This window comes from Trachemys scripta, chromosome 7 (assembly GCF_013100865.1).
Source record: "Trachemys scripta elegans isolate TJP31775 chromosome 7, CAS_Tse_1.0, whole genome shotgun sequence".
NCBI lineage: Eukaryota > Metazoa > Chordata > Testudines > Emydidae > Trachemys > Trachemys scripta.
Genome location: NC_048304.1, coordinates 121843806 through 121857160, shown reverse-complemented (window position 1 = coordinate 121857160; position 13355 = coordinate 121843806). Strand labels below are relative to the sequence as shown.

The window sequence follows — 13355 nt, the reverse complement described above, 5'->3', positions numbered from 1 at the left end:
ACTCATAGTCATCCTGCGGTCCACAAGGACCCCTAGGTCCTTCTCCTCTTCCGTTACTTCTAACCAATGCGTCCCCATCTTGTAACTAAAATTGTTATTATTCGTCCCCAAGTGCATAACCTTACACTTTTTACTATTAAATTTCATCCTATTTCTAATACTCCAATTCACAAGCTCATTCAAGTCTCCCTGCAGAGTATCCCTATCCTCCTCCGAGTTTGCAACTCCTCCCACCTTCGTATCATCCGCAAACTTTATCAGCCCACTCTTGCAATCTGTCCCGAGGTCAGTTATAAATAGATTAAATAAGATGGGTCCCAAAACCGAACCTTGAGGCACTCCACTAGTAACCTCCCTCCAACCCGACAATTCACCCTTTAATACGACCCGCTGCATTCTCCCCATTAACCAATTCCCTATCCACCTCTGGATTTTCATATCGATCCCCATGTTTTTCATTTTAACCAATAGTTCCTCATGGGGTACTGTATCAAACGCTTTACTGAAATCCAGGTAAATTAGGTCCACCGCATTTCCCTTATCTAATAAGTCCGTTACTTTCTCAAAGAAGGAGATCAGATTCGTTTGGCACGATCTGCCCTTCGTAAAACCATGCTGTAATTTATCGCATTTGCCATTAACCTCAAGATCCTCAACTAGTTTCTCTTTCAGAATCTTCTCCAGCACCTTGCACACTACTGATGTTAAACTAACAGGCCTATAGTTACCCGGGTCACTTTTTTTCCCTTTCTTGAAAATAGGAACCACATTGGCTATTCTCCAGTCTAACGGGACTACCCCCGAGTTTACAGATTCATTAAATATAGTCGCTAATGGGCCTGCTATTTCCCGCGCCAATTCCTTCAATATTCTCGGATGAAGATCGTCTGGTCCACCCGACTTAGTCCCATTAAGGCGTTCTAGTTTTGTTTCTACCTCGGATGCGGTAATCCCCCATCCCGTATGCCCCTCTGTAACGGTGCTAGTATCCCTAATACCTTCATTGGCCTCATTAAACACCGATGCAAAATATTCATTGAGATATTGCGCCATGCCTAGATTATCTTTAATCTCCTCTCCGGCTATAGTCTTCAGCGGTCCCACTTCTTCTTTCTTTGCTTTCTTCCTATTTATATGGCTGTAAAACCTCTTACTATTACTTTTAATTCCCCTCGCTAAGTCCAACTCTTCCCGGCCTTTGGCCTTTCTCACTCTATCTCTACATTCTCTGACTTCGCTAAGGTAAGTTTCCTTACTGATCCCTCCCCTCTTCCACTCTTTGTACGCTTTCTGTTTTTTCCTAATCGCCCCTTTCAGCCGGTCGCTCATCCAGCTCGGTCTAAGTCTCTTGCTTAGTAATCTTTTTCCCTTTTTGGGGATACAGGCCTCTGACAGCTCTTGCATCTTTAACTTAAAGTAATCCCAGGCTTCTTCTGCCTTTAGGTCCCTTAATACGTTTGCCCAATCCACTTCCCTTACCAGTCCCCTTAATTTGTTAAAATTGGCCTTTTTAAAATTATAAACCCTAGTCTTTGACTTAATTCTGGTACTCTTTCCATTTAGTTTAAAGCGAATTAGCTCATGATCACTGGAGCCCAAGTTGTCCCCCACTACCACTTCCTCAACAAGGTCCTCACTACTTACCAGAATCAAATCTAAAATGGCCTCCCCCCTCGTCGGCTCAGCTACCACTTGATAAAGGAATTGATCCGCAAGCACATCTAGGAACATCTGAGCCCTATTATTGCTACTAGCGTTTGTTCCCCAATCTATATCCGGGAAGTTAAAGTCCCCCATAATTACACAGTTTCTATTAGTATTTACCTCCCTTAATACATTAAACAATTCCTTATCCATATCCTGGGTCGATCCCGGCGGTCTATAGCACACCCCAAGCACTATCCCCGGAGAGGCTCTAGTAGTACTTTTACCCAGCTTGAGTATTGCCCAGACGGACTCTGTATTATCTATTCCATCCACTATTATTTCTTTACAGCTTATTTCACTATTGACATACAATGCCACCCCCCCCCCTTTACCTTTATCCCGGTCTTTCCTAAACAGCGCATACCCCTCCATACCTGTGTTCCAGTCGTGACTGCCATTCCGCCATGTTTCAGTTATTCCTACGATATCCGGTTTCAATTCTCGGACCAAGAGCTCCAATTCCTCCATTTTATTACCTAGGCTTCTCGCATTGGTGTACAAACAGCCTAATATATGTCGTTTAGCCTGTCTCCCATTACTAGCACTGTATGTTGCGCTCCTCTTTGTGTTCGTCCCCCCTGTCCCTCCTATGTCCAATCTCATTTCCCCGGCTATGTCTCCTCTTATTACACTCAGCTTTTCAATACCGGAAACTGGCGTGGAGATTAACTGTGCATCTCCCAACCATCTCCCCAAACTTCCTAGTTTAAAGCTCTTTTGATAAGATGAGCCAGCCTCCCTCCCAGAAGTCTATTTCCTTCCCTACTCAGGTGAAGCCCATCCCGCGAGAACAGGTGTCTGTCCCCGAAAGCCTCCCAGTGGCCATACATCCCAAAGCCCTCCTTATAGCACCACTCCCTTAGCCAACTATTTATCCTCGCAATCCTATCAGCCCTTTGGTGCCCTTCCCTCAGAACAGGCAGAATCCCACTAAAGATAACCTGAGCCTCTATCTCCTTGAGAGTCTTCCCCAGCCTGGCATAATCTCCCTTGATTCTCTCTAACGAGAACCTAGCCGTGTCATTCGTTCCCACATGAAGGATTATCAAGGGGTTCTTACCTGCTCCTTTCAGGATCCTTTTCAACCGCAGGTCCACATCGCGTATCTTTGCACCCGGTAGACAGCACACCCTTCTGTTCTCCGGGTCCGCCCTGGTCACAGGCCTGTCCAATCTCCTCAGTAAAGAGTCTCCAATTACATACACCTGCCGTCGCCTGGCAACAGTGCGATCTAGTAATCTAGTCTCCGATCCCTCTAGTCCTGACCTGTGTCTGCTCCTATCTTCCCTTATGCTCCCCCTTATGCCTTCCTGTATCCTCTGGTGGCCCATAATTGGTGCTGTCTCCATCAACTCCTCCCCCCTCTCTCTCGGACTAGCCGCTCTTCTCTTCTTCCTCACCCTCCCACCTTCAGTCATCACCTGCTGCCCCTCTACCTCGTTCTCCAAACACTCAAACCTATTCCTGAGTTCTATTCCCCCCTCACTGGCCCTCCTTTTCCTTGGCCTACTTCTCACAGTCACATGCCTCCACTTCCCTGGATCTCCTCCTTCCATTCCCCTCTCGCTGTCATCTACTACTGCCTCCTCCTGCACCCTAGAGCCTTCCTCTTCAGCCCCGCCTTGCCCATCCTCCATCAGCTGCTCAAACCCCCGCCTAAACTCCACCAGGGTCTCTACCTGCATCTCCAGCCCCTTAATCTTTTCCTCCAGTAACACTATAAGGCGACACTTCATACACACATACCTTTGTTCCGGGTCTCCTGCTAGGACTATATACATACCACAGCTTCCACATGCAGCCATCTGCATTCTGTCTGCTGCTGCTGCTGGGCTCATGGCTGCTGCAGTTTCTGCCCACAGCACCTGGGGCCACGGAGCACACGACACGCCCCGCCCTCCTGCCTCCCCCTGCGAACTCCCTCTCAAACTCCCCTGTTAGCCGCCCTGTTGGCTGCCGCTGCTCGCATGGGAAGCGCTACTCTGAGTTGGTCTAACTTTAACACGGGGGGGGATGAATGCAGAAAACCTTCTCCTTTTATATACACATTACTCTTCTCATCCAGACAGTCAAGTTTGGTGGCATATCAAGTTTTCCCACACTGCACCACAAACAAAGGTCGAGAGTGGCCACATTTTGGGAGGGCGCGAGGAAGTCTGGGTGGTTGGACTGAGGCCCACATAATGCAGCAGACGCTGGAGCCTGAGGTTGGGACACAGAGTTCAACAATTCCTAATCTGGGGTTACCAAGGAGTGTAGATGCTCAAGCACTAGGTTAACAAACCAGAGTCTGCTGCAGTAGAGAGCTTGGAGCACTGGGGCAGGTGCAAGACTGAGGCCTGAACCAGAGGCTGTGAACGCCAGTACCATCTTCCCCCCCTCGGCTCTATGCCTTTTTCATGCTGTCCCCTGCATCCGGAACAGCCTCTCTCCTCCAGGGTGCCAAGCAACATGGCACTTTTCCCAATGCCTCCAGAACAAAAAATTGCTCACCACCTACCCTGCACTCATGCTTTGCCAAACATTAATTTAGTCCCCAGGACAACAAACTACCCTTTTCAATTTGAAGAATAATCTCTTAGTACTAACAAGATGTATGCCTGACAGCCGTCGAACCATGTTCCTCTTAAGTTGCATCCATTCCTTTGTCTTCACTAGAAGCTCTTTAGGGCCAGAGCCTTGTGTCTGACGTGCCATGTATTAAACAATTCCTCTCGCGCCTGCAAGGTGGGCAACTCGCTTTCATATTTATAGATCCACAAACTGAATCCATGGCAGACCTAGAACTGGAGCTCATGAGTTCCTGGCTCCAAGTTCTAAACTCCTACTGTATCTCCAGAGTTTTAAGAACCAAGTCAGGGAATAATATCCTTTACTTAACTGATGTCTCTCTATGCATCACGGTCATACTGTGACCTGATCCTCACTTGAAATGCTGGAACCAGGAGAGGGGTTGGTTTGGGAATTATCCAATTAAGATTTCAAAGAAAAATGCAAAGGCTCAAATCCTGCATCTTCCAAACCACAGAAGAATTCTCTTTTAAAATAAATACTTTCCCCTCAGTCAGCAGTCTAACTCTCTCTCCCTGCCCCCGCCCCTCCTCTTTGTCAGACCTACTTCTGGAAAAAGTCTCTCCTTTCCAGAAGGCAACATTCATTCAAAACGGACTTTTGTGCCGATCATTTTTGATTTTTTTTTTTTTGCCTAACTGCTCCACAATTATCAACATTGTTGCTAATCTGGAGACCAGCCTCCCCTTACCACCCTCTGCTTTTCCTTTTGATGACGTCTATTTAATACAGAACGACTAAAAAAAACCCCAACACACAAAACTGGGAAAACAACGAGATTTCTTTTAAATTCTGAACTACTGCACGTGCTATTTCCTCAATAGGCAAAGGGGCAATAAAACGTGACTATTTTCCTTGGATCCCCAGTGAGAAAACAAGAAACTGAGGCCAAAATACTGAAATTGCACTGTCCAGATCTGACTCTTAGTGGCTCAAAGCATCCTTATGCAGTGGGCCAGAAAGGCTACATAAAAACCAGGCTTTTTAAGGCAACTCAGGGATAGGTGAACATGCAAAGCATTTGTTTGGTTCTCAAAAGTACTTATTTATTTACACATGTAGCGAGCTGGAGTGGCCCCCCTCTGGGTCAGAGGGGGAGGGACCACTCTGCACCCAGGTGGGCAGAGGCAGGCCAGGCCTGGCCCTCATGCCTGAAGTGGGGGGGGGGGGGGGGAAGAAGTATAGAGGCAGGACCTCCTGCTCAGTTGGGAGGGAGCCAGGGAAGGAGACAAGCCTCTTGCCTGCTGCAGGTCCTGCGACTGAACTGGGTAGCACCCTGCCCCCAGAGGGCACAGAGGCCGGAGGGGAGCTGCTGAAATTGCTGGCGGCCAAATACCACGAGGCTACAGAGGGCTCTTGGACACCGGAGCAACTTCCCGGATCGTGGTAGGAAGTAGCCCAGGGAAACCAGACGTTAGTTTGCTTTTGCTGTCCGTGCTCACATCAGCGTGTTGTGGCTGGATCCTTGCTGATCCACTAAGCAGAGCCCTCTGCCATTGTAAAGCGCTGGGCTGGGACTGGGTGGATCTGGGTCTCTCTACCCCCTGCAGCTGCCCCACCCCTGGGGTGGCCAACTACCTACCTTAGGCCAAGAGGCCTGTGTTAGTCTGCCATCTGCCTGAGCCAGGAGGCCAGGCAAAGACTGCATATTGCTCTGCCCTGGCTGAGGTCCAGGGCCTCCTAGCCCGCAGTCTTTGATTCACTAATTCCCACTGGCGACTGGGCAGATTCCCCAGTGACCCAATGCGGCAGAGTGGCCTCCCTCCAAGCCAGAGGAGGAGGGACAACTGCTAACACACTACAAGTCAATACTTTAAAATTGCAGAACACCGTACAAAACATTAGCAAATCAATCCTCACAACCTGCCTGTAACAAAAATCTACGGCCACCTGGAGGTTTCGCAGTGAGTTGGTCTGGTACACACTCCTACTAGATGAATAATGGGAGAAGCTCTTAACTTCTCAACATAGGGCCTATATTACACAGGAGTAGTCCTGATTCCATGTGGGAAGGGAAAGCGTGCAAGTGCACACTAGCCTGTTCCTTAAAGTATTATCCCCTTTTAACAGGCCTAGAAAAAAAAGAGTGGTTAACGGACTTCCCCAAAACCACAGCCAGAGTCAGAGAGACCCAGGATTACAGTCACAAGAAGTCCAAGCTCTGAACTCATTTCAACAGACCACATTGCCTCTTCTCCTCAGTTTCTTGCTTTTTCACCAGTGTCTCCAAAATTTAATCTCCTTTACTGAACAGCTTGACTAGTACAGCTACTCTCGAACCATGGCCTATAGGATTAAGCTCCAAGAACAAAGCAGACTAGGGTTCGGAAGGGACACGTGTTGGAGAAGATCTCTTCCATACATAAGTGGTTCTCAAACATCTTTGATTTGCTTAATTAAAAAAACCCAGAATTTAAAGACGTGTGTGTGTACAAACACCATGGGAGCACAATACAGAGCCTGCTCAAATGCAAAGTAAACAGGAAACAGTCAGAGCAATTTTGCATTCACAAATCAGGTTCATTCTAGGGAAGGTTAGCCACATATGGTGATCACCATTAGCGTGGAGTAGATCTGTTACCAAAAAACAAACAAACAAAAACAAAAACCATTCAACCAAGTTAGATTCGGGATTACATTATGGTTCACTGAAAATTCTGTGCACAAAGCTGATAAGGTGAATAACTAACCGACTGTCAAATGTCAGATGTAGAAGAATGGAGGTAGACGGATTTTCAGAGTTAACATAAACTGAACTGCCACTGCAGAAACTGCTTCTTGTGAAGTCACCCTGTAAGCAGTTCCTAATCTGTAGCCTACATAAACAAGTATTCTACTCTGACCTCCGGAAGCGTGCCCCCTCTCGGAGGAGGCAGGATGAACACGCATCATTTGCGAACAGATTGTCCTTTTCAGTCAGACACTGTGGAAGACCATGAAAGACATTTTTCTCCTCACATCCCCCTATTTTTGATATTGCACCTTCTCTAGTTTTATTTTTTTTAAGCTTTCTAGCTATGAAGTGTAACTCACAATGTAAAGTAGAAGCCCTGCAGCTGTGCAGAGAGCATTACCCAACAGATTGCATTAAGCCTGGGCACATCACACGCAGTAGGTCCACCAACTGTTTTACAAAGAAAGGTCCAGCAACAAATGCTGGTGCTCTCTGCAAGAGCAGATTACAGCTGTCATCTTTGCAGAGATCTTGGGCTTAGTGAAACGGGTGCGACAGGATATTTTTAAGTCACTTATGGTCTTTGATCTTTATTCAGGGATCCAGAAACTTCATTAGCAGTCCTCGGTGGTATTAAACTTCCTCAACTTGATTCAAAATAGGCATAAGAAACTGGTCATATATTTACCTCGGGGTATTTCCCTTACTACTGGAAGGTCCTTTGCAAGAAAGCTAGATCCTTCTTTAAGAGTTCATCTCTTCTTGCTAGTTCTTTCTATCTACTGAAGCATAACTGCTCTTATCACCACAGCATCGGAAAATCATACAAGTTATTTGTATCGTAGTGGCAGCCACAGCATGCCAGGTAGTGGCCACACATGCCTCTGCCATTCAGAGCAGGTTCCATCTCTTGAACTAAAGCAGAATCATTTAGCTCTTTGCAATAGTGGGGTTATGACACAACCCTAAGTAATTCTGACCCCATACAGCAGAGGCCAGTAGAACACATACAAACTACACCTCTACCCCGATAGAACACTGTCCTCGGGAGCCAAAAAAAATCTTACCGCGTTATAGGTGAAACCACATTATATTGAACTTGCTTTGATCCTCCGGAGTGTGCAGCCCCCTCCCCGGAGCGCTGCTTTACCGCGTTATATCCAAATTCGTGTTATATCGGGTCGCGTTATCTCAGGGTAGAGGTGTACCCAGTGAATTATGATTGTAGGGAACAATCCTGAACTGTTTGGAAGCAAGTTTATACTAGAATTAACTCAAAAATGCTTACATTTTCCTTAACTTTTGGCAAAGTGGTACCAAGTAAAATATATAAAATGTAACTGTCTGCAAATCAGACCTTTATGAGGCCCTATAAAAGCAACAGGTGGAGAGAACGGATGTGAACTGCTGACTTTCTCCTTCAGCTGTTTGATCTGAAACTACGTTAGCTAGGTCAACAGTAGTAGCAGAGCTTGCTACAATCCTCTTAGACCCCCACCCAGAAGAGGGCAGAGCCCATTACAATGCCTTCTTCAAAATATTTTTGCCTTCTGAGTTTAAACGATGGCCAAGGTTTTCAAAAAAAACTAACTAGTGATTTTTGGGTGGACAATTTGTGACCCCTTCAATGGGGCATCATTTTCAGGAAGCGCTAAGCACCCACCATCTGAAAGTCATCCCCCTTTTCAGATGTCTCAAGTTAGACACTCAGATGCTGGAGCATCCAAAAGTCACTAGTCACTTTTGAAATATCTTGGCCTTTAGAGACAGTCTCCAAATTCAAATCCAGATTCTAGTTTCTAAATGATTACTATATTATAGGTTGGGCTGGTAGAACAAACCTATTTAAGTTTGCCCAACACTTCCCCTTACAGCACCCCGTTTTCAGTGGCTTATTACTTTGCCAAATCATTTCGGCTGAAATTTTCCACACCAGTGGGGTCTCAGGCGGATTTCTTTTTTAAAATATCAGCTAAAACAGTCCAGCTGTTTGCCAGAACAAGGCTAGAGAAAAACACGTTTTGCTTATGTTAAATTCTGGCAACCTTTTCTTTGACTACAGCTAGCTCCTCAATGCTTTGATGCAGGGACAGGGAATTTGGAGGGGGTGCGGCTTTTGTTTCAGGTATGTCTTCAGCTGTCCCTGTGAAAATCCACCAAGGTTTTGCCAAGTTAAAAGCCTTTGAAAAATTGCTGTTTGCATATGCTCAGCAGAGACCTACTTTTCAAGCTAAATTCCTGGGAAACTATAGATGCACTGAGCATGCGCCAGCCCTGGGTCGAGCTAGATTTTCCCTGCAATTGCAGCACTAACCTGCTGCAGGCTGTGCTGGGTCCAGATCTGGACACCTCAGCTCAGAGCACAGAGACCGTCTCTCCTGGGTTTTCAGTGAGGAAGCCGCCTGATTCAAATGCAGAGGGAACAAGAGCTGGATATGGGGAAGGAGGCAGAGGGAGTAGATTAGGACAAGAAGCTGGAGAGACCGGGACTGGAGGCTAGCAGGGAGGGGAAGAGGGAAACCAGGAGTTGGGGGGAGACTGGGACTGAGAGTTGGGGAGTGGGAGCTGAGGGGGGAAATGAGGAAGAGACTGATCAGGCTAGGAGCGGAAGACTGGCTAGACCAGGACAAGGAGCAAGGGGAAAGGGAAGGAGATTGGGCCTGGAAACCAGTAGGGCACAGGGAAAGGCTGGGCAAAGAGAGACTAGGATTTGAAAGCTGACATTAGCTAGGGAAGGAGCCTATGACTGGGATGAGGACCCTTGAGTGGCGAAGAGACAGGACAGGGACAGGTTGGAGGGGATGGGGAAGAGAGGGTCAAGCCTGGTGGGAACGGGCCCCCTTGTGCGTCTGCATTATGTGATCATATAAATTAAAGACTATCATAATGCAGACGTACAAGGGGGCCAAATTAAGATTGCACAGGTACATTAATTTCAGCGTTTCCTAATTCTTAGTGCTTGACTTTGCAAACTTAATATTCTTTTAATGTCATTTTTTGCAAGCAATATAATACAGAGGACATGAAATGTATCTTTGTTCAGTTTGAAAACTGCTGTTATTCATGGGAATTCAAGTTTCTTGGTCAGAAAGAGAGAGAGAGACTAGAATTATCTAATAACAGCTATGTACATTCAAACTGAAAAACCCTCTCATTCTCTGCAGCACAGAAATAAGTGTTTTGGTTTCGGCATCTTCATGTCTAGTATGTGCACTTATATTCTTCAGAGGCTTTTCATTGGCTCAGGGACCCCTTTGTTGGGCAAGGAACAAGATCTGGTCTTCTCATGGTATTTTTGGCTCCTGGATGGTGGAGCTATGATGAAAACCACATGTTTTTGCTTGTGGGAAGTACTGAGGGGGCCAAAATAATACAACAATCTGTAACCAACCACACAGATTCGGTGACAACTGGGGTTTCCTTCCCTGTATACAGAAACATCCATGTTGCAGTGGAATCTAAATTCACAAGTTTTGCTTTCCTTCTCCTCACTCACTAGCACCTTTAAGAGCATTCATTTGTTTTTAAATAAGATCGGGTTTACTTGTGCATAGGTCTGGCTCCATTCCCTTGCAAAGGTCTCCTCTAAGCAAAGAGCAATAATAGAGAAAAGTCACTTTCATTCCTTCCATCCCCCAAATGCATTGGGTTGACACCAAGAACCTGCTGAGTCAAGACAATCCCACAGAGAGATACATTTTTTTAATCCACAATTGTGGTTACTTCATCAGCATCTCGCAGTTCAAGTTCTTAGGAAAAATCCAATCATAATGGCAATGTTAGCATTAGGTTTAAAATCTTCAGAGTATGGGAAGGCCAATAAATATCATTCCAATCTCAATCTAAACCTTTCCCTAAAAGGGAAGACTGAATCCTTGAGACCAAGTTCTCTTCTCCAATATTTTTTGGGGGAACCTCTACAGAAATGGGTGTTTGAAACTGAAACCACAAAGAGAAAAACCACCAAAAGGAGGACAGTCTTTGTGGCATTACTGGCCTGACTGGAAACATCAAAAATCTTGCCAGAAAGCTATACATTCTTTAGAGGTCTCAATTTTCTCGATGACGTTTGAAGACACATCCAGGTGCTCATCCAAACCCAATCTGATGCTTTTGCAGTTCACACATCCCCCTGTGTTTCCGGATATTTTCTCCATTTTTCTGAGAAGGAACTGTAAAAGTATCACTTGTTTATTTGTTTAAACTTAGAAAAGAGAGTAGAGATGTGCCTGAAGCAAACACCAGACCGGCCTGCTCCCAAATTGGGTGGGGAGTCAGACTCCACGGCCAAGTTCTGCTGTTGGCTCATCTCTGAGTGGGCTGAACCAAAACTTTGACTCCAAATACCCTACAAAAATCAATAGTTTGTGATGTTTGAAATCCACATCTGAATTTCGCAGCTCAGGCCTAAGTCTATCACCAAGTAAACAAGATTGGGTCAGCCAATGACAGGCCAATCATTCCCTCTTGGCGTGCCACATGGCAGGAGATGAGGAGCAGCAACAGAAGCTCAGCTTTTGTGCTTTTAAGGGGACTATAGCTTTTAACAGGAAGCTATTCACCTCGACTCTGCTGCCTGTTGACTATCCCGCCCAGCGTCCATCGCCGGTCCAGGCGTCTCAGGTGAGCCTTGCGTCGCTTAGAAACTAGTTTGGAACATGGATGGAAACACACAAAAAAAAGAAAAAAAATGATGGAGGGGTGGGGAATAAAAACAACATAATTATGAGAACTGGGCTTGTTAGCAAGAACGGATTAGGTGGAATGCAAAACTCTTGGGTTTTAGTTTATACAATACAGGAAACAAGTTAACTTCTTGAGCCCCAGGAACGTACAGCAACAGAACTGTCATTGCATTTACTAGTAGTCTCTGCTGTTGGCTTTTAAAACAAAATTAGAATTTTAGGTTTTTACACCCTGGATTAGATAAGGCGTGTCTAGGACTTTGAAAAGCGATTACTGCTGTTTCCTCTACTCAGATGCAAGATCTTTGGGGCCTACGCTGTCTTACTATGTACAAAGTCTGGTACAATGGGGCCTGGACCTTGTCCAGGGCTGTGATACTACTACTAAATGCAATACTGTACATATTTTAAAGTAAGTAATTTATATGACCTGTAGAAAGCTATTACCGTATATACTTGATCATAAGCTGGTTCGTTTATAAACTGACCCCCTTCCCCCCAGATGGAGAAGTAAAAATGGAAAATGTTTATAACCTATTCATAAGCCGACCCTATAATTCAGGGGTCGGCAAACTTTGGCTCCCGGGCCATCAGGATAAGTTGCTGGGGGGCAGAGATAGCTTGTTTACCTCGAGCGTCTGCAAGCATGGAGGTAAACCTAAGTAAACATGAAGTGTCCCGGCATGTTACCCTGACAGGCCAGGACAGCAACTGGTGGGGGAAAAAAAAATTGGGGGGGGAGGGGAGAGGGGGAAGAAGCTTGGAGTCAGGAGAGTAACCCCTGTGACTACCCCCCACCCCTAGCCTGGAACCCCCACACTCTCCCCATCCCATCCCATCCCTTCCCACCTTATCTGGGATGGGCCAGGGGAGGATGTCTCCGATCTGGCTGGAGCTGCTCCGGTGGGCCAGACCAGGTGACACGGCCGCAGAACGTTCCAGCGAGCTGGGCCGGGTGGCACGGCCGCAGCGTGGTCCAGCAGGCCTGGCAGTGCGGGCCACAGCCTGCTCTAGAGGTGGGGCTGAGCGGCACAGCTGCAGCCCGCCAGCCCCAGAGCTGCAGCTGCTTTAGATGCTGGGGGGAGAGCAGCGTGGCCAGAAACGGAGAGACTCCGGCCCCACCTCTTCCCTTCGGTCTCTGCTGCCTGTCCTTGCTCCTTCTATTGGGGGCAGGGGCTGTGTCCCACCTCTCCCTTTCTATACCCGTTCATAAGCCGACCCCCTTCTCTGGGGCTTCCCTTTTTGACTAAAATAGGGCTACCATATGTCCGGATATCCCCGGACATGTCCGGCTTTTCAGTCTATAAATAGCCAGGGGGGATTTTTAAAAATCTAAAAATGTCCGGGATTTCCCCCTGGTCGGCTATTTATAGACAGAAAAGCGGCGGCCAAGCGCCGCTGGGCAGCCAAAGCCCCTTCCCGGCTCCCCCCATCCCCTGCAGCCTTACCACACTGTCCGGCCCCGCAGCTGTCTTCCCCCTCCTCTCCTCCCCTGAACACTCCGCCCCCTGCTCCTCCCCCTCCCCTGCTTCCCGCCAATCAGATCTTCGCGGGAAGTCTGAAAAGAAGCAGGGGCAGGCGGGAGGCAGCAGCAGGTAAGCTGGGGCGGGGGGAGGAGAGCTGCGGTGACAGCTCCTTCCCCCCCCAACTCCTGACCCATCCAACCCCCCCCCCCGCTCCCCCTCTCTTGACTGCCCCCCCCCGAACCCCCCTGCCCC

At 47.2% G+C, this 13355-nt stretch overlaps 1 protein-coding gene across 1 annotated transcript in view; it reads right to left on the bottom strand.

Moving 5' to 3' along the window:
* Window positions 1-13355, bottom strand: part of SH3PXD2A (SH3 and PX domains 2A) — a gene marked incomplete in the record, with an annotated part of 374021 nt that overhangs the window by 36822 nt on the left and 323844 nt on the right. Inside the window, 1 exon segment of the mRNA XM_034775874.1 lies at window positions 11515-11598. Within this exon segment, the coding sequence (XP_034631765.1) occupies window positions 11515-11598 (84 nt within the window).